Raw genomic sequence first — 27,712 nt, 5'->3', positions numbered from 1 at the left:
ATCATTCTCCAAAGAGAGAAATCAAAGTGCGATGTACAGCAATGGGGTCATTTAAGAGTTCTGTTCTCATCTTGGTCCTTCATCTCCTAGAAGGGGCCCTGAGCAATTCACTCATTCAGCTGAATAATAATGGCTATGAAGGCATTGTCATTGCAATTGACCCTAATGTGCCAGAAGATGAAACACTCATTCAACATATAAAGGTAAGTTCAAAATGGTAATTTTCCATGCTTTAAAAAAAATTAAGTGTAATGTTGTGATAGAGAAAACACGTGTTCTCTAACTATAGCTGTGTGACACTGGCAAATTATTTTCAAATCTGAGCCTGTTTCTTAAGCTGTAAAATGGCAATAATAACACCAAAGTACTAGAATTCTTGTGATGAGATAATAAATGCAGTGCACATAACTCAGAGTTTGATGCATTGTTGGCGTTTAATAAATGACTGGTTACAGACAATTTCATTGAAAACTATTTAGTTTCACACCAAGGTAGGGCCAGCATCATTTGACGGAGATTGTGAGATACGGGGAGGATAATTCTTTTGCTTAATTTCACCATTGGCTTATATCAGATTCTCCTTTTATTGTCCTAATTGTAACTCCCTTGTCTGTTATCCTAATATAGGAGCCCAGGAGGCAAATCTCTGATTTGAGAACAATCCGACCCTTCCAATGAGAGGGAACTGTGCATTTTACCAGCCCCAGTGCAAGGGCTGCTGGGCAGCCTCACCTCACTTGTTACTTCTCCTATGGGGGAAGGAAAAACTAGGGGAAAAGACTCTTCCTGTTCCGGCAGAGGCTTCTAATTACTGTAAGGTGGAGGGATTAGAGAGGTCAAGTGCAACAGCAAACAGCTAAGAATAAGAAGGAAATGCTTTATAAAAGGCTGTGGGGCACCTCCAGAGGCCGTATTGCATAACGCGCAAAAGTGTTAGTCTGTAGGATGGGAATAATAATGAGTACCTTCCTCCTAGGACTTTGTGAGGATTAAATTTAACAATGCATGAATATAAGGGAAGCGGAATGAAGGGTATATGGGAACTCTATACATTTTTTGCGTGTCTTCTATGAGCCTAAAATTATCTCAAAAATTAAAAAAAAAAAACCTTCAAAAATGAATGCATCGTGCCTGGTACATAGTAAGAGCTCAGTAAATGGTACGCATAGTTATCAATCACCAGTCCCACTTTTAATCCTTCTAGATCAAAAGATTTCCTCCCTCTTAACCAAGCCAAAGGGACTAAAGTTTGTTTCTGGCCAAAGTTCTTGATTGTGAGCTCAGAAGTTAGTAGTGCAAGGGCTCCAAACGTCGCCCCCAAAGGTTCTTTGCTCTCAGCAGAAGCAAGGCTAGAAAGATGGAGTTTGGAGAGAGAACCATCTCTATCACCAAGAGCAGTCTGGGGTTGGAGAAGTGCAGCGGTTGGTGGGGGGAGGGGCAGGAGTGGGGAGAAGCTTACCTGTTGAACTGGAAGACTATCAGGTTTACCACCATTGGTGAAAGAGAAATTCACACCTTTTGAAATCTCTCAGTATCAGAAACCTTGGGTAAGTTTTTGATTACCTCTAAATTTAGAAATGGCACGAACAAAAATGAGGTAGCCACTTGGAGAAACTAAGTATGGAAGATGTGGCCACCGATGTTTCTGTCTCTGGCTGGACAGTCAGCAGGGCTCAGGAATTGCCAGAAGGAGGACACAGATGCCTTATTTTGAATGACAATGGTCTTTTGTATTTATATGGCCCCTTAGAGCTTTCCAAGTGCTTTCACCTTTGAAGGTTTCATCTTTGGGGGTTTTCCTCCTGAAAAAATGTACTTCTCTTTACAATTATTAAATCGACTTTCTGGTAGGAGTTCTAAATGTGTCAACTGTAAGATAAGTTGGTTTCCACATCCTCTCTATAAAAGGAACACTTGTAAGGGTCGTCAAGTGTGCTCAGCATCCTTCAGTAGTTAATAAAAGTTGTTTCCTCCCTATTTGATGTTCCAGATCTGCAGAGTTGAGGGAGCTCACCCTGGGCTTTGCTGCCGTTCTTGGCCATCCCTCACTCTCTGCTTTCTGAGGGAGTTCTCTCCCTCCCGCCCTTATGGGGACAGAAGCCTCTAAGTCAGCTCTTAAATACCGGACCGTCCCTAACATTTTTCCACCTACAAGACCGGCAGATGGCGCTGCAGCAGTTCTAGCCACTGCACCTACACTCTACCCAGTAACAGAGAAGCAAGAGGAGCAGTCCGGGAACCTCACTCTTTGTGTCCTCCCTCTCTCTCTCTCTCTCATTCTCTCTCTCTTTCTCTGTGTGTCTCTCTCTGTCTCCCTCTCTCTCTCTCTCTCTCTCTCTCTCTCACACACACACACACACACACACACACGATACACAATCGGAATAGTTTGGGGTCTCCTCAATACATGGGAGCCCAGGCACCTCCTAACTTGGCACTCCTGGACAGTGTACCATCCATCGTAAGCACTTCATTCATTTATTCATTTGTTCATTCATTGAACAAATATTTACAGAGCATTTACATTATGCTGGCACCAGGAATCCACTGATGAACAATATGCTATGCTTGTCCTTAAGGAATTACCAGCCCATTCTATAAACTGTTATCCTCAACTTTCTCCAAACCTCAAAAGTTTAAATGCCCACATATGAGGTCATCTTCTCAAAACCTGGAACAAATGCCAAAGCTCCCTAATTAATGGTTCTATTAAAACATGGAAGACAAGAGCATTTCATGCTGTTTGTTCTTCTGGGAGATACTGAAAATTCACATTTCACTAGTCAAATTGTGACACAATACTCTAATGTTGGAAGTTTTATACCAACTTTTCAACATTTTGGTGATCTTGACTCTCTTTTTATTTCTAAAAATGATACAATGTTAAATTGTCCTAGTGATTATTAAAAATCTGGCTTTGGGGGAAAATGCAAATCATTACAAGAACTTTAAAAAAATACCCAGGCAGCCATTATTATTATCACTATCTGAAAGGAGGGGAAACTGAGGCTCTTAGAGATAAAATAAATTCCCCAAGTTTATCCCATTGAGCAGGAAGTGGCAGAGCAGGAGTCACTCCTGCAGGGCTGCTTCCCCGTGTAATGATGAACTGTTTCTGCCCCTAAGGCCAGCCCCACCGGGCACTGGAGTCTAGTCACTCTGGTCTGCTCCAGCAAGGACTTTGTTCCTCCAACAATCCCTTTCTTCTCTTACATTATCTGGTTTTTTTCCATTAGCATATACGTATGTTATAATAGTTCCCATTTAAAAAAAAAAAAAAACAAGTAGGGGCACCTGGGTGGCTCAGTTGTAAGTTCGGCTCAGGGCATTATCCCGGCGTTCTGGGATCGAGCCCCGCATCAGGTTCCTCCACTGGGAGCCTGCTTCTTCCTCTCCCACTGCCCCTGCTTGTGTTCCCTCTCTCGCTGGCTGTCTCTCCCTCTGTCAAATAAATAAATAAAATCTTTAAAAAACAACAACAAATAAACAAAACAAAACCCCCTTGCCCTGAAGTCCTCCTTCAGCTACTTCTTCATTTCTCCATTCCTCTTTAATTTAAAAAAAAAACTTCTTGACCTGTTGTCTGTATTCACCACCGCTGCTTCCTCATCTATTCTTTTGAACTCACTCATATGAGCTATCATCTCTATTCCACTAAAATGGATCGCTCACGTTGCTAAATCCATTGCTCAGTTCTTAGTCCTCATCACACTTGATTGCTCAGCAACATTAGATACCAACAAGGACTCTATCTCTGAAACACCTTCGCCCCAGTGCCTTCTGATTTCCTCCCCATGCACCTGCTGCTCCCTGAGTCTCTTTTGCTGGCTTCTCCTCACGGCACCTCTGAATGCTGGGGGCCTCGGGGCTCGGTCTTCTGCCCTCTTCTCTCTTCTATCTATACTTGCTTTTGTGTTTTCAGTGGGTTTTGGTCCTAGTAGGCCCAATGTCCCTTTGTATAATAAATGTCTTATAATACCCTCTCTACTGTCTTGTCATGAAGCAGCTCAGGGAATCTGCAGAGGCATTTATAATTTAACACCAAGGCTCTTTCATTTTAGAGAAATAAAGTTAGGTGTAACTTGAAGATAAATTAATTATGCCACTTCCTTATATTGAACACTTGCTACTATACTAAAAATAAATGTCCTCATAACATTTAGTTAACCCCAGAATTATTACAGTGATGTCAGCAGTGCTGAAGTCGTACTCATTTTGAGTTTCTCTCCCAGTACTACTTGGTGTGTGACTTTGAGACCTATACTCTCTAATTGTCAGTTTCTCCCTTAAAAGTTTGTTGATTCTCAATAGAGCAAATGAAATGAAACCAACAAACTTTATGAGCTGGTCACTAGAATACTTTCCACTCTATCCATGGACAAACTGGGGTGCAGGAGGGCTTGAGGAAATTTCCTGATGTGCTAATATAAGTGGTGTGGAGCCAGAATTAGTGTCTGCCTCTGGGGTCTGCATTGTCGACCATTACACTGTGACACAAGGCGTGTGCTAAGTGCTCAGAAAAGGTTAACTATTATTATTATTATTATTAAAAGGTAATTCCACACTTCCCCTTGCCATCTTGATAAATAACTAGTCTTTGGAAACATGAAATACAGGTGTAAATTTGAATTATTGGCAGCTTTGCCTATTTTCTGTCATAATTGTGCTGGTTACATACATTGTCTTTTTTCCCAGGACATGGTGACCCAGGCATCTCCATATCTGTTTGAAGCTACAGAAAAAAGATTCTACTTCAAAAATGTTGCCATTTTGATTCCTGAAAATTGGAAGACAAAACCCGAGTATGTGAGACCAAAACTCGAGACCTACAATAATGTGAGAATATCAAGTTATTTTTTCCAATTTCCTTCTCTGATTCAGATTTTTTTTCTTCAAAATACTCTAGAATAAATTGAAATTGTTTCAAAATATTCCCATGTGGGGCATCTGGGTGGCTCAGTCAGTTAAGCATCTGCCTTCGGCTCAGGTCATGATCTCAGGCTCCTGGGATCAAGCCCCACATCAGGCTCCCTGTTCAGCAGTAGCCTACTTCTCCCTCTCCCTCTGCTGCTCCCCCTGCTTGTTCTCTCTCTCTCTCTCTGTGAAATAAATAAATAAATAAAATCTTTAAAACACAAAACAAAGCAAGTTATTCCTGTGTGAATAAGGTCAATTCATTTGCTGATATTTTGTAACAATGACTTTTTCTTAAATTTCAGGCCGATGTTCTAGTTGCTGAACCAAATCCTGCAGGTAATGACGAACCCTACACAGAGCAGATGGGAAACTGTGGAGAAAAAGGCGAAAGGATTCATTTCACTCCTAACTTCCTAACAGGAAAAGTGGCTTCTCAATACGGATCACAAGGTAGGGGTATAGATAAAGTATTCTGCTATATTTCTCACAATTTAATAACTTTATGTTCAAAGTAGATCAACAATCAACATGATGTGAGTAAGCATATGTAAGCAAAATAATATATAAGCAAAATATAAACTATTATAACTTTCTTTCACTTAAAATAGGGATTCGGAAAAGTGCATTTCTCAGTTAAAATTTTATTCATATTTAGCACACATGTGTAAATGTAGTATTTTTAATTGTTAGAGATTGTTATTGGGTAACATTAGTATGAGATAGTAACTGTAAGATAGTTTAATAAGTAGCATTAGGTTTCTATGGATCTGTGGGGGGGGGGAGACACCTGAATTAAACCTGCTGCCTGTAACTCACGCAGTAGCCACCAGATGGCAGAGACGCACAGTGCCCTCAGACTGTGCATTCAAATGGATTGTTAAAATGCAGATGCTGTCGAGTAGGTTTGGGATGGGACTCAAGAATCTGCATTTTTTAAAAAAGATTTTTATTTGAGAGAGAGACAGTGATAGCCAGAGAGAGCACATGAGTGGGGAGGAGAGGGAGAAGAAGGCTCCGCAGTGAGCAGGGAGCCCAAAGTGGGGCTTGCTCCCAGGACCTTGGGATCATGACATGAGTTGAAGGCAGATGCTTAACTGACTGAGCCACAGAGGTGCCCCAAGAATCTGCATTTTTAATAAGCTCCTAGATGATGCTGATATGGTGAGGCCATGGACCACACTTTTAGTACCAGACAGAATATCTTGCAGGTCAGCTCTCAAAAACCAGTAACTAAAGAAAAAGTCCAATTTTCCTTCACCAAATAATCATTCCCATGTGAGCTATTTAGAGCAACCTTTGGAGAAAATCTTAAAAGAAACAAACAATGGAGTATACAAAATATATACTTCCCAAGTATAATCAAATATGATTCATTTTAGATAATTAGGTTAACTAACTAGTACCGGTTTCTTCACTATCTTGAAAAGATTAGAACCAGTTTGATTTTCTTCATTTAAACGGGCAAGGCAAAGAAAACAAACAAGAGTGCTAACATCTCCATATCCCACCCCCAATACACTAGAACACTTACAGACCTTATCAGAAAGAGGTGTCAAACAAATGTACCTCTTTGTTGTTCTTTCACAACACTCCATCTCAACCCCATAGCAAATAGAAAATTCCCAACATATGCCTCAATATGTGTTGAATTGATTTACCTAACTGCCCCCTCCCACTCCTGAGCCCACTTTAGCCATCATGGTCACCACATATAATGTCATTCCTTTCTGTACTGTGACTCCATGCCTCCTCCCCAACAACTTACCACTTCCTTTAAGAGGTCATCAGTTATTCCCCAGCACTGATAGAATAGTTTATATCTTCAATGTGATATACTAGGTCTTTCTTAGCATGTACCCTCTCATATAACCTTCCAAATTCAGCCTACCTAGGAATTTACATTCTAGAAAAACTGAGCTGAATATAAGTCACTAAGATTCATGCAAATTTAACAAATACTCACTGAGTTCCTATTAAGTTCTAGGCACTATTGCCAAGGCAAGACAATGAAAAATTCATTGTGTCTGTTCTTATGGAGACAAGTGTCTAGTGTGAGAGACTAGCATGTAAGCAGTAATGAAAATATAACACGATAAGTTCAATAATGTAATATAATGAAAGTGCAAAGGAGGGGTATCTGGACTAGTTTGAGGATGTCAGAGGCTTCTAGGCGGCTATAAGCCTGATTTTAAAGAAAAGTAGGAATTAGCCAGACAAAGAGAGGGAGAGAGTATTCTGAGCCAGAGGAAAAATATGGGAAAAGAACCAGAGATGAGCAAGAGCATGGTGTGACTCTAGAAAGTAAAAGGAGTTTAGTAATTCACTGTGATTAAAGAGTTTTGAAAGTGGGTAAAGAACAGCAAGAAATATGGCTGCAGAGAAGAGCAGGGCCTGGATTGTCAGGAACCTTGTATGCCATGTTGAGAAACTGGATCTCACCGGAGCACCACAGGGGAGCCACTGAGGACTAGAGATATGGAGGCCAGGTAGGTGGCTATGGCAGTGATTCAGAAGTAGGTGGCAGTAAGCCTGGGAAGATGAGACTAGGTCAAAGCAAAAAGGTAGAGGTGTAATAGGCAGGCCTTGAAAGTTAACCAGATACGAGCCATAAGGGAGAAGGACATCTTGTGGATGCTGCCCAGGCTGCCCCATGAATGCCTCTGGCTCCCACAGCAGGCTGCACTGACTTCCATCATTACACTTCCACCGCTTGGGATTTAGTTCTCTGGTCATCTGTGTCATCTGCTAGACCATGAGCTGTGTAAAGACAAGGCAGTTGTTTCTTCTTTGACTGAGTAACTGCCTGGCACATACTAGTGTCTAATTAACATTGGATGAACCAAATCAGTAGTTACATTTTAAAGAAATGCACAGTGGTTATTTGATTTTTTTTCTAAGGGAATCAAACCTTTAATTGAAAAAAAATTAACATAGCAAAGCATAATGATGTTTGGAAAAATGACTTACTCCCAGTGTGAGAAGATAATTTTGCCATTCTTACTGTAATTGGGTGTTTAAAATAATTTCTTACAGAAAGGGTCTTTGTCCATGAATGGGCTCATCTACGATGGGGGGTATATGATGAGTACAATAATAACCAGAAATTCTACTTATTCAATAAAAAAAGAGAAGCAGTAAGGTATGTATATTTTGATTTAACTTTTCCCAAACTATTTTAAATTGCAACCAATTTTTTCAGGAATTGATGACTTTAAAAATATCAGGGTTCTTTTGTCTTATTTTTGATCTCTCATTCTTAGTGCCTTCTTTTTCAGCTTCCGAAAAAACTACCACTTTTGTTCACTTTATAAGTGCTTCAATTAGTTGAATTCTCTACTCTGCAGCAACAAATCATTTGCCTGTGTGTGTGTGTGTGTGTGTGTGTGCAACTCTAAGACACACACAGGCGCTATGTTCAGTGTCTCCGTCTTCCTGCACCAGAATCAGGGACATAAACAAATCTAATGGGATTCTTCAGTGCCTTCAGGGCAGAATGATATCTATGTATACTTCATCAGTATGAATGGGTCTTGGAGGGACTGTAGAACTTAAAAGAATGACAACCCAAATATTAAAACAAAACACAATTTATCCCAATTTAATGAGAGAGAGAGAGAGAGAGAGAGAGAGCACACGCATGAGCAGGGGGGAGGGGCGCAGGGAGAGGGAGATTCAAGACTCAATCCCAGGACTCCAGGGTCATGACCTGAGACAAAGGCAGATACTTAACCAACTGAGCCACCCGGGGCAGTGGGGGGGGGGGGGCATCCCAATTTAAAATAACTTTCTGTGGTGTCAATAGAAAGCAAACTGAATACTTGTAAAGTACTCTTAGCTGCCATTTTTTTATGAGTGAGTTCAATTTCGGTGAATATAAACTTCTTTAGCAAAAACAGGAAAGAAAGAGAACTTTCTAATTTACTTTAAAGAGCTAGCATAATTCATATACTAAAACCTGACAGGTGGAGCACCTGGTTGGCTTTTTAGATGAATGGGTAAAGAAGATGTGGTATATATAATATTATATATCTCACTCTGCCCGCCACTCCCCCTGCTTGTGCTTTCTCTCTCTCTCTCTCTGTCAAATAAATAAATAAATAATAAAATCTTTAAAGAAATCCATTAAGGGAATGACAGAATGGGCTGTATCAACAGACTTAAAATGTTCAAACTTTTACTCTGGGAGTCAATCCTGCAGCAAACTTGGAAACAGTGTCAAAACTTTATGTGAATTTTTATTTATTCATTGAAGTTTTACTTTTAGTACTGTCAAATTGGGGGGGAAGCAAATTATAGTATCAAAACATACAGCTATTAAAATCACATTTTAAAAGAATATTATGAATTATAATAATATATTAAAATCTTAAATATACTAATACACCAAGTTTTTTAAAAGCGGGAAGCAAAGTTATGTGTGCAATGTCATGCTGATACATAGAGAAGAAAATACTTCAACATGTTAACAGTAGCTTATTTCTGATGGTGGGATATGATTTTTTTCTTCTTTATACTCTTACTATTTTACAAATTTCCTATAGTGTTCATATATTGTTTATATACTCAAATAATAAAATGTCGGGTAAAAAGCTGTCCATTTATAATAGCCACAAACTCATAAGCATGTAAGGAAAAATCTAAAATACCTATGAACATACAAGAACTATGCAAAAATTGTACAACATAAACTAACTGGAAAAGAAAACCAGGAAATGTCTGCAAGGCTTTTAAGGGAAACAAAAGAGAGCTCCTGATTTTCTAGGAATGAGGGTCCAAGATGAGGAGGTGGCTGAGGACTTGGAACCTTATTAATTCTGACGGCAATCATAAGCCAGACTTAGCTTTTCTGCTGCATAGAAACAAATTCTGATACCGTTTTGGGAACCCTTCGAATACTTTCTGGCAAACAAAAATGACACTGATGTGAATTTAATAATTTTGCTATTTAAGGTGATGTATTTGTTCATTGAATTATGAGAGGAAGTTGTAGACATGAGAACAACCCGACCACAGAGTCTAACCCTCTGAAATGATTACAGCACCTAAAGATCTCACCTTAATATATTTTCAGGTGTTCGAAAGGTATTACTGGTAAATATGAAGCAGTGCAGTGTCAGGGAGGCAGCTGCACCAACAAACCCTGCAGAGTCGACACGGCAACAGGACTGTACAAAGAAGGCTGTGAGTTCATACCTTTTGAGCCACAGACCGAGAAGGCTTCCATAATGTTTTCGCAAAGTATTGGTTCTGTAAGTACTCTGTTCTTCTTTTTCTTTCTTGGCACATAGGAATTTAGCAAGGTTCTTATTCCCGATTGCTGCAAGAAAGGATCAAATGTTAGGAAATCACCAGTGAGCAAGCTGATTCTCTGTGGGACAAGCTGGGAGTACAAATTCAGGGATAAAGTCGAACCTCCCCCCTCTGCCTTCCTTAGGTCCATTCTTGCACTCCATTATCTCCCTCCCGCAAGCTTGGGGTTTCAGTGCTTAGAATTGCTTCAATTATCCTTAAAGGCAGACAAGCACAAAAATTCTTATTTAAATAAGAAATTTACCCAAGAGGATCTGATACTTCTTTTTATTTCTTAATAAGGACATGATCAGTAGCCTTAGATTTAACTTCAGAGATCTTTTCAGCGTGCATATTTGCTTTTGGTTGTTAACTGAAATTTTCTTTTTAAGAGCATTAGTGCCTGTACGGGGTTTGTACATAGTTTTAATAGGTTTAAGTAGTTTTAAAATACTTTCTAATTTTTTTTAATGACCAACAGGTCATAAAATAAACTTGATAAATTACCTTATTAGTGCTAAATATACATTTTGGCAAATCTGCCCAAACTAAACCTAAATGCTTCCATTATTCACTGACTAAAATCAGTGGAGAGACTTTGTGGGGAGTCTCTTATCTTTCAGCCTCTTACATAAAATTATGTTTTCCTTTTGGAATAGAGGCTGAAGTAACTTATAAGAGTTACTAGTGGTATAAGTTTTAAAAATGTGATATATTATGGTTCAAAGGCCCATCCTTCAGTCTGGCTTTGCAGTCCATTTCTAGACTTAGAAATTTTCAAGAGGGGGGCGTCTGGGTGGTTCAGTCCATTAAGCATCTGCCTTCAGCTCAGGTCATGATCTGAGGGTCCTGGGATCAAGTCCCCCAACAGGCTTCTTGCTCAGCAGGGAGCCTGCTTCTCCCTCTGCCTGCTGCTCCCCCTACTTGTGCCGGCTCTCTCTCTCTGACAAGTAAATAAAAAAATAACCTTTAAAAAAATAAAAGTATTTGTTAACAAAATAAAAAGAAAGAAACTTTCAAGAGGGGGGTCCAGATTTTGTGTTTTAAATTAACCACAAAGTTAAATTTGGTGTACAGTCAGGTTTGGGAACCTCTGCCTGCAGTTTAAGTTTTTCAGATCCCCTGCCAGAATACAGCCTTATGATATTATGGAACCACAACAAATATGACCTGGGAAATGCAAATAAAGAGGAAAAGAAGTGTTTTACAGCTAATGATTACTTTCTAAATTACTAGAATTCTGGATATTTAGGATTTTTAATTGAATGATACTACTGTGAATAATAGTCTGAGAGAAGGAATTAGGTTATACATTCTTTGTATACTGTGGCTCTTTTTTTAATCCCCCAAATACTAGAGATATAAATACTTAAGGAAAGAGGAGGAAACTATCATTTATTGGCTGTGTTAGTATGGACCCTATTCCATATGTTCTCACGTAATTCTTGCATAACTATTGTTCTTTTGTAGATTAAAAAAAAACCTGACATGCAGATTTTAGGGTTACTCAAAAAACAACGAACTTATATTAAGCTTTTATTATGTGTCAGACACTGAACCAAGTTTTGAGGAAGCAAAATTTAATGAGACAATTTTCTGCCATAAATGGGTTTATAGCCCAATGTTAAAGGGGTCTTACTGAGGTATCTCTAGGGTACTGTGAAGCCACCGGGCTGAGTAAAAATTCTTTGGGGGGGGGGGAAGGAAATGAGAAAACATTTTGAACATGACCTTTTGGCTGAAACATGAGGGTAAAGTTCACAATGCAGAAGACAGAGGAAGGGGAATTCCTTGGCAAAGTGGGAAACCATGAGCCCATGAGCAAAGGCACGTTTGAGAACTTATGGATCACAGTAGGGGGAAATCAGAGACTTGGAATGCACAGCCAGAGTGAGGATGGAGAGTGAAGCAAAATCTAAATCATGGAGATCTCTGCTTGCTATGTGAAATAGTCCAGAAATAGTGTGTAAGCAATGAGGAGTCACAAAGGGTCTTAAGCACAAGAGTAAGAAAGACGCTGTCTCTGGAAACTATGGAGTGGACCAACTGGAGGGCAAACAAGATGGAAAAGTCAGATGGAGACCAAAATAGTTCAAGGCAGGGACCATGAGGATTTGAATGATGGAGATTCCAACAGAGAAGGAGAAAGATGATGAACTGGAGAGATAGTGAAATAGATGGATCTTGGTTATTTTGTAGAGGGAAGAAGATAGGATTTCCTAATGTAGGTGTCTGGGTGGATATTGGTGACATCAAGTTAGAAAATACATGAGGAGGAGGAGCAGAGTTAAAGGAAAGGTGGTAAGTTCAGTTATGAACACATGAAGGTTGAAGAGCCAGTGGGACATCTTAGAGGAAAGAGCTGGATTGCAGGGTGTTGATAAGTGAGTGAGAAGGAAGTGAGTGGGAAGTAAAAGGATGGAGAGATAAGATGGTACCAACAGAGAAATGTTAAGAAGTGGGTGGTTTGAAGACAGTGGTGATGGCTTGAAATGGCAAATCTGAGAAGTAGGAAGGAAGCCAAGAACAGATAAATAGATTGCTGAGGAGTACTAAGGGTCCAATGAGGTTGCAGATGTGGTCTGAGAAAGGAAGTCTGAATTAACACTGTGAATTTCCCCAGCAGTGTTCTGCAGTGATGGTGGGATTAAGCCAAGTTTATGGGTTAGCAGGGCAAGGGATTTAAATATCCTTCCCTTCTGTTTATCTCTATAATTTTATTGACAATTTCAGGTGGTTGAATTCTGTACAGAAAAAAACCATAATAAAGAGGCCCCAAACCCACAAAACCAAAAATGCAATCTCCGAAGCACATGGGAAGTGATTCGTGATTCTGAGGACTTTCAGAAAACAACTCCTATGACGACACAGCCACCTGCACCCACGTTCTCATTGCTGCAGATTGGACAAAGAATTGTGTGTTTAGTCCTTGATAAGTCTGGAAGCATGTCGGTACGTTCACTGGGTCTCAGTCTTTAGGGTGCTGCTCTCACATTTGTGTGTGATGTGATCTGGACCACAATTTGTAACAGGCTGGGAATAAACACAACCTTTAGAGTCAGAACAGTTACAACAATAACATTACCATCAGAAACACCTACCTCAACTCTATTCAACAGAAATTCAGCAGCAAGTGTCTCATTTGCCAAATTAAGTTAGCTTTCGATTTATGAGCAAGATCTGCTGAAGTACAGAGCCTTGACAATTTTTAATGTTTCACTGACAATATGTACGTCTATAGGACCATTACTAAAGCAGTAATGATCTAACTAAAGCCTAATCTGGCTTCCTCTTTTAGGGCTATTTAAACAAAGTCTCTAAAATTGGACCCAAAGATGCTACTAATTACAAAGGAGGAATTTAATATAGAAATTTAATTTAATATAAAGTCCCCTGAATAAGCTTGTTGTCATTTACTTGATATTAAGGCAGCCACTCCAAATTTCCTCTACACTGTTTTGTTATTAGTCTGCTTATCTAAACCCAACTGACCGCTTTTCTTCTACTTCTCCATTCAGAATGGTGACCGCCTTAAACGACTGAATCAGGCCGGCAAACTTTTCCTTCTGCAGATAGTTGAGCAAGGGTCTTGGGTTGGGATGGTGACATTTGACAGTGCTGCCCATGTACAAAGTGAACTTGTACAGATAAACGGTGCCACGGAAAGGGATGCACTCACCAAAAGCTTACCAACAGTGGCCTCAGGAGGAACGTCCATCTGCTCCGGGCTTCGATCAGCATTTGCTGTAAGACAAGTTCCCCTGTCATGTGTCATTGTTTACAATTTCTGTTTCTTAACTTATCTCAGTTTTCAACAAAATTAAGTCAAATTTTCACTACTATTTAAGTTCTTTCATAATAGAGCGCCTACGTACCTTTCTAGGTTCCCGTACCAGGAACTCTCTTCCAGGTCCTACAGCTCAGTAACTTGGATTGCTTGTCCTTCAGCACTTCCACACTTTTGCCAGTCTCCCCACTTAGAATACTTTCTCCTGCCTCTTCTGTCCTTCAAATCACATTCATTCTTCAAAGATCCATCCCAGACATCACCTACTTCTGGACATCTTTCCTGATTCTTTCAACTGTATAGAATCACTCTTCTTTCTAAATCCTGTGAACTTTGACAAAAAATTTCTTATGACTTCTAGGCTCTTCTATCTGATTTTCTAATCACACGCTTCACTCAAGCAAAATCTCTTTAAGGATAGGACTTCTCTCTTTACCTCCCAGGCTGCTGCACAGTATCTTTTATACAGAAGGTTCTCAATAAAATTGAATTGAGTTATTTGATAGCACCTGATGCTTATTTGCTCTAAATACATAATCTAATATTCCGTAGTTATTTAGAAGATATTTATCCCCATGAAACAAAGAATAATAGGCTGAAAAAACCTGGCTGATTAAGGTCTCAGAATCTCTGTGGCATCTTGGCCAGGTCAGGGGCTGTTCCAGATTCCCAAGCAGCAGCAGGAACACTTAGTTTCCAGCTCACACTATTGCATGTGGACAACAGACAACCATTTCCTCAAATTCAGTCTGTCCCCCAGCACTTTGTATTCCACCTTGAAGTTCGGTTCCCTAAAAGTGGTTTCCACTGTATGCACAGTCGGCTGCAGAACCCTTGTCCAATGCCTGTGTGGATCTGGATTCTCTTGCCTCTGCCGCTCGCCCAAGCTTTGATTAAAGAAGCAAATGAGGAAGGGGAATGGACAGTGAAATCGCTGACATGTTATACTAAACTCCTGCTATGCAAAACCTTAGGGGAGATGAGTAATGCCAGATGGCCTGGTGGTGAAGAGAGAACTTCTGGTCTGCATTTTCCACTTAGATGGGTGAGAGAGAGTGTGAGGGATACAACTGGAATTTAGATGCTCCTCCTGCCCAATGGAGTCCAGATGTGGGAGAGGAGGAGCTTGTGTGTGATGTGTAAAGAGCCTTGAGTCCTACACTGTCCTCAATTTCCCCACTGGTTCCTACTTCAGGGCCCTTGTCAGGTCTGTTCTAGGCTCCTGGGTCTACTGAGGTGCCTAATGGGCTTTCCTCTATGGCTTGATCAGGGCCCAGTCATCTTTCCTGGTGGACTCAGCCCCACCCTGGCTCTCACTATTGGAGCAGAGCCTTGAGAACCTCCTTGTCCTCCATGCAGCCCCTGAGCAGACTGAACACCCCTCAGCCTGTATGGCAAGATGACCTGTTCTCTTGTCTGCTGACTTCTGTCTTCCCTGTGGGATAGTGGGAACTTCTACATGTTTTCCACGGCACATAGCAGTGATGGGGAGTAGGACAAGGGAATCTAAATTAAACCCTTTCTCTGGCCTCTCAACTTGGTCAGATCAAGGCCACAGCCATGGTTGAGAGGATCCTGGGCTCTGGGCTCTACCATGTAGCAGCAGGCACAGTTCTGCTCTCTTCCTGTATGTGGCAGCCCCTCTCAGAGTTCAGAGTGCAGCAGAAGTCCCCTCTGCTCTTAGCTTTCCTTTTAATCTACTTAAGACGTTTTCCTTTTCTGAGAGTCTGGTCCAGAGAAGAGAGGTTACTTGGGCTTAATTGCTTGTTTTCCCTTTTTCTGGGTCTCTCCTTGTATTCTTTTTAGGGGAAGAGTGGACTCTTGCCTTCCTCTTCTGAAATGAGTAACACTATTTTTTAAATCTAATTTTTCTTCTATCATAATCTTATCCAACATTGGTAAAAGGTGTGTGCTTTCTACACAATGTAAAAAACTATAATCTGTGTTAATCAGGAATAGTTGAAACATGGTTGTCATAGGACAATTAGGAGCTGGGGTTAATAGGAACAAAATTATTTATTTTAATCAGAGGAAATATTAAAAATTTTAATAACTCATGTGCCCTGGGTACTTACAGGTCAGAACAAATGCCAACCATAAACAGCTGGTATAGTCAGATGGTGAATATCAGATGGTGAATTGCATACAAGCTAAATCTACCCTGCATCTAATATCTCCCAAATATTATCCCTATTCAATGAAGGTGGTTTCTGAAGGCATCTGGGAACATTCAGAAACCTGTCAAGGAGAAATCATATGAAGGAAACTAGAAAAACCTCCTTTGCTGCTTCCCCAGTGCTGTCTATCCCTGGAACTGCCCTGTATCCTTCTTTACAGAGCCCGCTCTGCAGTAGGGTAACCAAAAGAAAAGACTACTGTCAAGTTCCATGAATGTTGCTGATTTAAAATGTTATTTCAAGACAGATATTTGAGCATTCTCAGGCACTTGTGTTCATTCCCTCTGGAATTTCTCTTCTCATTCCCTTTAAATGCTGTTTTCCCAAACACCTTGGCCACCCGGATAACTCAGGCCCTGCATTATGTTCTTAGGTTATTAGGAAGAAATTCTCAACAGATGGATCTGAAATTGTGCTGCTGACCGATGGGGAGGACAACACTATAAGCTCGTGCTTTAACGAGGTGAAACAAAGTGGAGCTGTCATCCACACAGTGGCCCTGGGACCCTCTGCAGCAAAAGAACTAGAGGAGCTGTCTAAAATGACAGGTGAAGGGTGGTCTGCTGTCCCACTGAATTGTCTCTTCCACTGGACTCTGAGCGCCAGTGAACTGGGGAGAAGGGAAGGGGGGGATATATATAGAGAGGGATAATCTTATTAACCAACTACCTGCCTTTACCTCCAAATGAACATTAGAATTGACTCTACCCGTTTCTTTTAAGGCCTCAGTTCTAGGATTATGGCAGTCTGGAGGAAGATGGGATCAGCACAGCACTCTAGTTAGGACTCAGGTCTCTCTTCCCAGACACTTTGTAAGGACTGCAAAGAATCTAATAGGTTAGCCAGGAACCACTTTCTTCCAGTTGACAACTGGCCTAGAGACCCAGGGGAGACAGATAACAAGCCACTAACTATATAACGCCATGATACAAGTACTCTATTAACAGTAGAAAGCACCCTAGAATAGAAAGCCTTTGACTTTATTAAGGGAAGGAGAAGGTCCAGAAAGGTGACATCTAAATTGAGACTTTAATAAGGAGTAGCAGGGGAAGAGCAAAGGGCCTGCTGAACCACACAGAAGGTCACTCTGAAAATGTAGAAAACAATGCAGTTTCTCCATAAAACATTAATATACTGAGCTTCTAACTCTCATACACAGACAGATGGTTAAAATAGATTCCATATGTGCCTGGCTTCTTTAGCAGAGTAGGTGGGCACAATTTTTTGAACTAGGGCCAGCATTATGGATATCAATTATTATGCTGAGTTGCCTCCTGAGCCAGCTAAAATGACAGGACCACTTGTTCCTAATACTACCTGTCTTAGGCTGGGTTTCCTAGAAGCAGAGCCTGAGAAAAGGATTTGGGCACATGTGATTTATACAGGGAGAGCTCTCAGGAGAACAGGAGAAAGGAAAATAGGATAGGACAGGGAAAGGACCCAAGCACAGAAGTGGACTTAGAGTCTAGCTGAAACCTAACCCTATAGGGGGCTCTCAGTCTGGAATTGCATCACACACTTGATACAATCTTGAGGCAAAAGGGCTAACCTTTTGTACCACTGTGGCCATCAGTCAGGTGGAGGTGAGGGAACATGTTATTTCTCTAGCAAGCGTAGCCTCTTTTAGTAAGGTAATTCTCTGGAAAAAGGGACAGTTAAATGCCACTAGCACCTAACACTTAGAGCAGCTGGGGAGAGATTCCCTTGCCTAGGTAAGGGTATCTGGGTGGGGCGCCAAGACCATTACCAAAGTACTTACCTTAAACTTTGGAAGGCATTAATGGTTTAAAAGTGCTTTTGCATCAACTATCTTAGTTACACATGTTCTAAATAGCCTGAGACTGGGAGACCTGGTATATAATCTATTTTTTACTGGATATTATACTTTTCTGTAATATCCCTTGTCAGCTGTTATTTCTTGCTGTTGTTACATACACATGTTTTATGATTTAGGGAGAAAACCCAAAAGTCAAGCTTGTTAAGATTATGTCTAAAAGAAGAATAAATCAATAGGCTTGGAATAAGGGTTAATGAATTCTCTTATATGAAGTGTATGACCTTTAAAGCATGAAATTTTATGCTATTAGTTTTGACCTATCAGAGATTCATGGCTGCTTTATAAAAAATTGACATAGCTGTGCAACTGAGTTGTTGTTGAAGCTGTTATTTAGTAGGATTAAAAATTTAGTATCAACTTCTGAATTAATCTGGATGCCTGTTTGATGTTGATTAATACTTTGTAAAAATGCAATAGAATATTTACGTCATGTATTCTGCTATCTTAACAATAGCTAAAATGGTGCAAATACTTGATTTCTAGAAAACAACTTTTGATAATATAATTGCATTTTAGGAGGTTTACAGACATATGCTTCAGATCAGGCTCAGAACAATGGCCTCATTGATGCTTTTGGGGCCCTTTCATCTGGGAATGGAGCTGCCTCCCAGCGTGCTATCCAGGTCAGAATTTTTACTCTTTGGTTTTTCATGTTCATAAATAATCATAACCAAGATGGAGAGTTTAGTGGTTAAAATTTTTAAGTACTACATTCTTCTGGTAGTAAATTAAAACTAAAAATAGAAGTTTCAGCCTGATATTGGACATTATTCCAATGCAACACTACTTTTTTAAGCAAAGCAATTAGTGTTTACTTGTTTGGAAACAATACTAACTGACTTCTCCATAGAAACCAGCAACATACAATATAATGGGTCCAAAAATTCTTTTTAAACATCTGTTAACAAGTACCCATAGCAATATAATTGGCTCAGAATTTTCTTCACAGTAGATCATCTTAACACAAATTTTCTGGGACAAGTAAGTGTTCAGGGATTACTTGCTCTATTTTTCCATTACCTCAAATCTGTGATATTTGCAAAGATTTCCTTATAATGGATGAAAAGTGTTTTGTTCTGTGAAAAGTCCATGATGTCAGTTAAGACATCTGGATTCTGGTCCTGGGCCTGCCATGAACTCTCTAACTGTGGGTTAAGAACTTCATCTTTCCAGGCCTTAGTTTCTCAGCCAGATATGAACCAGAAAACATCTATGGGCGCTTCTGGTTCTAAAATTTCAAGAAAACCAAATTTTCTTTAAAAAATCTTGGGACTATTTATTAAGAAAATGACAAATGTATTTTAAATGTTCTTCTTGAAGTTTCAAAAGTTACTCATATGAATTTTTAAGCTAGAGAGTAAACAATCAGAACTCACATCTGTGTGAATTATGATTTTTATTGTGATAATTTTATTGTGAGTTCACAATTTTATTCTGAAAGTTTGGCTGAAAGTAAAAGAACAATGTCATGTCAAAGCCAAATAATGACATATTTTGAAACAATAGGTTTTCTGATCTACCAGTGTAGCATTTATTCAATCAAAGAAGACAGCAATTATACTCATTTCGGTTATCCTAGTTCAAATTTGGAAAATTAAAATCAAGAGTCCAGTCTGGAAATCGGAGGAATGTGTCTGAAAAAAAGTGATTAAACTGATGAAAGGACAAGTTCACAGTCTGGCAGTTTCTGCCCATTACTTTTGTATTTAAGAAGTCTAACAGTGAGAGAGATAGAGAAATGAGCAGAACTCATTTACCCACCTGCCTTAAGAATAAGATGTAAGAGCCCTTCATTTGTTCCACATCCAAGATCAAATCTACCTATGAAATTAGAAAATCTGATTCTATGACCCAGTCACCCTATCTTTTCTTAGGTATCAGTTTAACAACAAGAAATAATTACTTAGGAGACAATCTTCAAGGTCACAGTCTCTGTAAAAGTCCTGTTAACGCTTCCCCGCCTCGGTCCCTGCTCTAATCACTCCTTCATTTTTCTCGAAACAACAAATCAGCCCCCCTCCGACTTATTTCATTTATCTTCACAGGGACTACAATAACACTTGACCTAGCATTGGTTATTTGCAAAAAGTCCCACTCAGACCCCTTATAGGTTTATAGTCTAGTAAACAGGATAAGGTATAAACAGTAGTAGGTATAAAGCAAAACACACTGTGAGAATATCAACGGAGCGACAGAATCAAGATTCTATGGGAACTCACAGGAGGGAGAGATTATTCTTGGTCAGTAAGTGAGATGGACATTAGAGAAAGTCTCATAGAGAAAGTGCCATTTGAACCGAATTTTAAAGAATTGGTAAGGCTTAGACAAAAGAATTGGTAAGGCTCAGATGAATGTACAGACTTTCAGGAAAAGCAGAGAGTACGATAAAGTCAGAATCAGGGATTCATGACCGTCATTTGGGGAAGTGGTCTGGATTGGCTGTAGGAATAAACATTGTGGAAAAGGTAGGAAAAAGGTAATTAGGCTGGAAAAAGGTAATTTAAAACTGGATAATGATAAGACCCAAATACCAAACCAAGGACTCAGGCATCACTGACGTCTTTTAATGGGGCAACTGGGAATTGGAGGCAGAATGGAAGAGATTGTGTGATGGGGGCTGTATTCTCCAGAATGTAAAGAGTTGTTTTTCTTGACAGCTTGAGAGCAAAGGCTTAACCCTCCAGAACAATCAGTGGATGAACGGCACAGTGCTTGTGGACAGCACTGTGGGAAATGACACTTTATTTCTCATCACTTGGACAACACAGCTTCCCCAAATCCTTCTCCAGGATCCTAGTGGAAAGAAACACGACAGCTTTGTGGTGGACACAAACGCCAAAATGGCCTACCTTCAAATCCCAGGCACTGCCAAGGTATGGGCTCAGGTTTTATCCTTCCCACAATTTGACAAGATAAATTAAAGTTTTTACAAAATAATCATAGCTTTTTTATATGTGGGTGGTTGCTAAAAGGAGAGTTAGGGGCGCCTGGGTAGCGCAGTCGTTAAGCGTCTGCCTTCGGCTCAGGGCGTGATCCTGGAGTTCCGGGATCGAGTCCCACATCGGGCTCCTCTGCTGGGAGCCCGCTTCTTCCTCTCCCACTCCCCTGCTGTGTTCCCTCTCTCACTGGCTGTCTCTCTGTCACATAAATAAATAAAATCTTAAATAAATAAATAAATAAATAAATAAATAAATAAATAAAAGGAGAGTTAGTACTGAATGAAAGAAAGAACAAGGAAAATTCTCCAACCAATTCTCTATCTCATTAGTATGCCAGCAAATCAAGGATTTGGTGATATTTTCTCCAGGTACTAAAGGGAGAACTTTCATATTACATAGAAGTCAAGATGCAAAATGGTCCTTGAAACTTCAGGATCATGAAAAAATTTCCTTTACCTCAGGAAACCATTGATTTGATACGGCTTTTTAGAAAACAAGGAAATAATAAGAACACAACTTTCTGACCTCATTTTCCCCAACTAGGATTTTCTTGACAGTAAGAACCAGTTAATCCAAATATACCAAAATTTCCCTTGGCTAACCAAGTATCAGAGATCTTCTTAGATATGCTTGTAACATGCTTCTATCAGATAAGCTTTTCCTATAGGTGGCATTAAAGTCAGGTCTGTATCACCTACAGTTATTAATTGGAAATGTCTCCATTTGTTTTGGGCAGGTTGGCCCTTGGAGTTACAGTCTGCAAGCAAGCTCACAAACCCTGACTCTGACTGTCACCTCCCGTGCATCCAGTGCTACTTTGCCTCCAATTACAGTGACCTCTAAAATGAACAAAGACACAGGCAAATTCCCTAGCCCTATGGCAGTTTATGCAAAGATTCATCAAGGATCTTTGCCAATCCTCAGGGCCACTGTCACAGCTGTAATAGAATCAGTGAACGGTAAAACAGTAACCCTGGAATTATTGGACAATGGAGCAGGTAACCATTCAAAAAATTGGAAAACTTATCTTTATTTTCCAAAAAGCAACCACGGAACAGAAAGAGGGCATGATCTAGTGGGGACAGTTAGAAGCAGGGAGTCCACTACTGGGGGTCTAGTTAGGAGAACTCTCTGCTTCCCCGCAATTCCTATATTTTAAAATGTTGGAAAGCATGAAGAAGGGCCTACCTTTAGCTTCTGCAAAGACCAAACACATTAGTGGTTCAAGCTCAATACACTCAGATACTCTAGGGAGTTGTCAGAGGGTATTCCACACTCCCCAAAAAGGGAAGGAGGAAAATGAATAGTTATCTTATGTTATGTTATCTTCATTTTCATCTTTACCACACACTTTTGAGACATTATTATCCCTACATTACAGATGAAGAAAATAAGGCTTTCACATTTAGAAAGGAGCAGATATAAATTCAAATGCAATTATACGTGTCTCCTATATCTATGCAGACTCTGTATTAGCTTGCCCCCAAAATGAAAATCCTGCCCATTATTTTTTAAAGAAATCTAACAGGGAGTGAGAAAAAGAGAATTCTACATTTCTTTTTAGAAGGAACATAACTGCTTACTCTGATGCAAGTAACCTTATTAGAACAAATTCTGTAAATGGATTTCCTACCTAAATCTACCCTGGTGAGAAGTCATAAGTTTAAAAAAAATAATCACATAACACTTTTTTTCTCCATACTAATGTACAACAATTCAATTCAGTTCAACAGATATTTAATGAATAGTTACCTTGCACTATGTTGGATATAGCAGATAATGTGGCATGATCTCTGATTTCACAAAGAAAGACAACAATCAGGAAGACAAAATATACACATATGAAGCTACACACACACAGACATATCCATGTGTGTGTGTGTGCATAAGAGAAAAAGTAGATCTCATCTTTAACACAATCAAATCCTAAACTCTCTTGGAGATAGTGCAAGATTATCTTTGCTTTGAAAATTTTTAATCCACATATGAGTTGGAAATATACAAATGCCCATCTGCCTTTCCGGTAGTCATTAATTCCTTCATTTTCCTGTCAAGGTGCTGATGCTACTAAGGATGATGGTATCTATTCAAGGTATTTTACGGCTTATGATACAAATGGCAGATACAGTGTGAAAGTGTGGGCTCTGGGAGGAATAAATGCAGCCGGACAGAGGGTGACACCCCAGCAGAATGGAGCCATGTACATACCTGGCTGGATTGAGAATGGTAAGTAATCTGTAATAACACAACTGGTTTGAGTAAAAGGCATGGGATCAAGAGAAAACCAATAAGCCTGTGAGGACAATGGTGTGATTTAATATAAGGGTTTCTCAGTCTGAACACTATTGACATTTTGGGCCAAATAATTCTTTGTTGTGGAGGCTGTCCTGTGCATTGTAGGATGTTTACTAGCATTCCTGGCCTCTACTCACTAGTTATCAGAAGCAGCCCCCACAATTATCATATGGTTTCACTCATATGTGGAACATAAGGAATAGCGCGGAGGACCACAGGGGAAGGGAGGGAAAATTGAATGGGAAGAAATCAGAGAGGGAGACAAGCTATGAGAGACTCTGGACTCCGGGAACCAAACTGAGGTTTACAGAGGGGAGGGGGTAGGGGAGGGAGTAACTGGGTGATGGTTATTAAGGAGGGCATGTGTGGTGATGAGCACTGGGTGTTATACACAACTATTGAATCGTTGAACACTACATCAAAAACTAATGATGTACTATATGTTGACTAATTGAGCATAAAAAAAAAAAAAAGAAGCAGCCCCCATAGTCATGACAATCAAAAATGTCTCCAGACATCATCCACTATCCTCTAGGAGGCAAGATAACCCTCAGTTGAAAACCAATAGATTGGAAGTAGCTTTCCACTGCCTAAGTTCACATTCCAGCCCTCTACCAAAGTATTTTAGGTAATCTCTTTGTGCTTTACTTTTGTCAGTTGTAAAATAGGAATAACAATGGTCACTACCTCAGAAGGTAGTTATGAGGAATGAACTAGGAAATACATCAAATAAGCTGTTCTGGTAAACAGTAATGTTCAATAAATGTTTGCTATTATTTTTAATAAATTTTAAAACATTTTATAATGAAGCTCTTTCCACGGAGATTGGCATTTCCATAGGATAAGGGAATTTACGGCTTATTATATACATCAGTATGACAAGCCCCACTGTCTCCTTTCTCTTTCTCAGACCAGGGAGAATAGTAGATGAACCTAATACCAGCCAGTACACTGAGCCCACATGTAAGCATGCAGGGAAATTGTGCTCCAAGAAGCAGGAAGTCCTATACCACTCTTGTTCATAAACACTTGCCCTGGACTACAGCTGTAATTGAGAACAAGACTAGTCCTGATGGGTTCCAGGACTTGTTTTCCATCAATCTCTACTCTGTCTTAGGCAGGTCTTTTCCTAGCGCCTGCTGTATTGTAAGAACAGCTCCCCCAAGAAGCTTCCCACTGTCCTCTTTACTTGGGTATGTGCTCAGTAAAAAGAAGATTCTAGGACATGTGGTGTCTCATGCAAAGGTGATCATGGGGGGGGGGGAATTGCTTTAAAAGACATTATTGCTTCCAAAGCTCTTTTACATATTTCAGCTTAGTTTATTCTCATTTGTTCTTATGAGTTAGGGGGAAAGGTAGGAGTTTAGCCTTCTTGGTTTAGCAGCTATATCTAGCCTTATGCTCAGTATTTTACTCACAGTAGGACATTACATTCTTCTAATTTCCCATTTTACAGACAGAGAAACAGAGGCTAGAGAGGTTATTGGTATAACTGTGATAGTACTAACTGTGATAGGATCTGCCTTGGCATTGGAGAGCCATGTTTTTCCCCTCTCTCCCCTGATAAGCCTGAATAGCAAGAGAGATAGTATCTATTGGTGAATTGAATACTAACTCTGAACCTATTACAGTATCCATTTTATCTTTGCCCAAGACCAGATTGATAGGTATGAAGATCAATCTGTCTTTACAGACAAAAATTTTATGGGCTAAAGAAGTACAATTTATGAGAGAGTAAATTCTGAATGATGTCATTCAGGGTATTATGGAATATTTTTATTGAAATGAGAGTCTGAGAACCCTACTGACTGAGCAGGCCAGTGTATTTTTTGAATTCCAGGATTACTTTTAATATAACCTTTTAGCAAGAATGTGAAGAAAATTGAGATTGCTACAAGCACTAAGTTCCTATGAATTCAATGAGAAAATCAGAAGTCTTCCAAAAGCATAAAATTTTAGAAAACCATAAACAGTTTATGAAAAGATGCAATCTAGTAAGAAAGATAAAACACAAAAAGAGAAAGAGAAAAAAAAATGCATGGAAGAAATAAGGCAATTCTTGATGGTCCAGATGATTAATTACCAAATAAATAGGAAAAATAATAAAACCAACAGTATTATCTAGGTGAAAGAGATTTCTTGAGGCAGTCTAAGAAGGCTTAAAACAGAGGTAGGATTTAAACTGACCTAGGAAGAGTAAAATCAGGATAGGCAAAAAGATGGGAAAAGAAACAACTCCAGGACAAATGTCACGAAAATTAATTGGGAGAATTGTTATTCCATAAAATATCCGGAAAATATCTGTAAGATAAAAAACCATGATTCTCTCTTTGCTTTTTTTCCTCTGATGCAACCTGATTTGGGATCTTTACACCAAATAACTAAAATTAATTTTGTGTGTGGGAGGAAAGAAGGCAAAGGCGAGAGTAGGAAGAAGGCAATCTGATAACAAAACAGAGGGAAGTTTAGTCATATAGTTATTTACAATGTAATGTAATGTAATGTAATGTGATGTAATGTGATGTGATGTGATGCAGGTGAAATAAAATGGAATCCACCAAGACCCGAAATTAGTAAGAATGATCTTCAAGGCAACCAAGTGTGTTTCAGCAGAACATCCTCGGGAGGTTCATTTGTGGCCTCTGGTGTCCCACAGGCTCCCATACCTGATCTCTTTCCACCTTGTCAAATCACTGACCTTAAGGCAAACATCCATGGGTACAAATTTATTAATCTGACTTGGACAGCTCCTGGGGATGATTATGATCACGGAACAGGTAAGCTGAACATGGTGTGGACCCTGTAAAGGAGTTTAGCAGCCAACAGAGGTGCAGAAGGAGGTGATGGCAGGCAGGCATGTTGTGATGCATGGGGAAGGCAGAAGGCAAGAGGGATCTTGAATGTCCTCTGAAATGAAAGGTTAGGATTTTTAAATAGGAGAGGTTTAGAACCTGAAAAACTGGCCCACTTTAAGTTTTAAGAGGTTTCAACCAGTAACAGGCAATCTTCAGGTTTTTTGAAATCTTTCCAAGCTGTCCTTTAATAGACCCCATTTTTAGCAATGACTCCTGGAAAGGATTGGGAATAGAGCATAGATATCTATGGAGCAGAACTGACCTTTGGAAGAAACCTCAGGTCCTACTAGATTTTTGTCTCAAAGTATACTCTTCAGACTGCAGCACGGGCATCACATGAATGCTTGTTAGAAATGTAGAACCTCAGTCCCCAAACAGACCTACCAAACCAGAATCTGTATTTTAAGATCTCTGGGTATTTTGTGTGCATGTGAAAGTTTGAGAAGCACCAGTACCCAAAACTCCTCTATAAATAATAAAGCAATAAGCAGTAATTTAAAGGCTTCCTCTCTCAGCCAGATGTATACATAGAAATACTGACCAAGGCTTTAGGTCATGCCTGTCCAGTTTTATTTATTTATTTATTTACTTAATTTTTTTTTTTTTTGAGAAGGAGAGAGAGTATGTGCGTGCACATGAGGGGGAAGGGAAGGGTGGAGACGGGTGAAGAGGTGGGGGCAGAAGAAGAGGGAGAGGGAGAATCTTAAGCGGGCTCCATGCCCAGTATGGAGCCCATTGGGCCACAATCTCAGGATCCTGAGGTCCTGACCTGAGCCAAAATCAAGAGTCGGACGCTTCACCAACTGAGCCACCCAGGCACCCCCGATCCAGTTTTATATTTATCACTCTGTTAAGATACACAAACAAGAATATAAAAAGAATACCTATACTTATAATTATGGACCATCAATTACATTTATTCACTGGAACTTTATGGAACGGTGATATAGTTTCTAATAGACTTTAAAACTTCTTTAACACTTGAGAATTACAAGTAACAACTTTTTTTTTCTTTTTAGCTCACAAGTATATCATTAGAATAAGTGCAAGTATTCTTGATCTCAGAGACAAGTTCAATGAATCACTTCAAGTGAACACATCTGATCTCATCCCGAAGGAGGCCAACTCTAAGGAAGTCTTTGTGTTTACACCAGAAAACATCTCTTTTGAAAATGGCACGGATCTCTTCATTGCAATTCAAGCTGTTGATAAGTCAAATCTAAAGTCAGAAATCTCTAATATTGTAGGAGTGTCTTTGTTTATCCCCCCACAGGCTCCTCCAGAGATACCTACTCCTTCTCCTCCTTGTCCTGATATTAATGTCAACAGCACCATTCCTGGCCTTCACATTTTAAAAATTATGTGGAAGTGGCTAGGGGAATTGCAGCTGTCAGTAGCCTTGGGCTGAGTTTTCATGAGATGAATAAATCATCCATCCTTCTTTTGATTATAAAATTCTCCAAAATGTATTTTAAACTTTCCTGTAGAGGGCGATATAATGAAATAAAATACTGACCAATTGGCTACATATGTATAAAGACTATTCATTTAAATTCAAAAGTTTAACCATCACGCAGGCATTTATTAATGATTTTTAAAGGAGAGATGCTTGCATC

The 27,712-nt window shown here is 39.6% G+C and overlaps 1 protein-coding gene and 1 long non-coding RNA gene across 2 annotated transcripts in view; one reads left to right on the top strand and one right to left on the bottom strand.

Moving 5' to 3' along the window:
- LOC103662943 overlaps window positions 1-14,290 on the bottom strand; it is a 68,899-nt gene extending 54,609 nt beyond the window's left edge. The window contains exons 1-3 of the long non-coding RNA XR_568605.2: window positions 14,082-14,290; window positions 13,886-13,950; window positions 10,111-10,234 (exon numbers count right to left, since the gene is read on the bottom strand). This is a non-coding gene — a long non-coding RNA (uncharacterized LOC103662943). The remainder of the gene's footprint in view (window positions 1-10,110; window positions 10,235-13,885; window positions 13,951-14,081) is intronic.
- CLCA1 (chloride channel accessory 1) lies at window positions 42-27,712 on the top strand. The gene is made up of 14 exons (XM_008690638.2): window positions 42-203; window positions 4,696-4,836; window positions 5,220-5,367; window positions 7,951-8,056; window positions 9,989-10,166; window positions 12,940-13,158; window positions 13,725-13,952; window positions 16,544-16,718; window positions 18,524-18,630; window positions 20,665-20,880; window positions 21,683-21,944; window positions 23,002-23,172; window positions 25,779-26,018; window positions 27,116-27,712. Exons 1-14 carry the CDS (start codon window positions 42-44, stop codon window positions 27,502-27,504), a joined length of 2,742 nt encoding a protein of 913 aa, XP_008688860.1. The 3' UTR covers window positions 27,505-27,712.

This window comes from Ursus maritimus, unplaced genomic scaffold, assembly GCF_017311325.1.
Source record: "Ursus maritimus isolate PB19 unplaced genomic scaffold, ASM1731132v1 scaffold_12, whole genome shotgun sequence".
Taxonomy (NCBI): Eukaryota; Metazoa; Chordata; class Mammalia; order Carnivora; family Ursidae; genus Ursus; species Ursus maritimus.
Note: the sequence above shows the minus strand (reverse complement) of the source record. Positions and strands in the feature narration are given on the sequence as shown.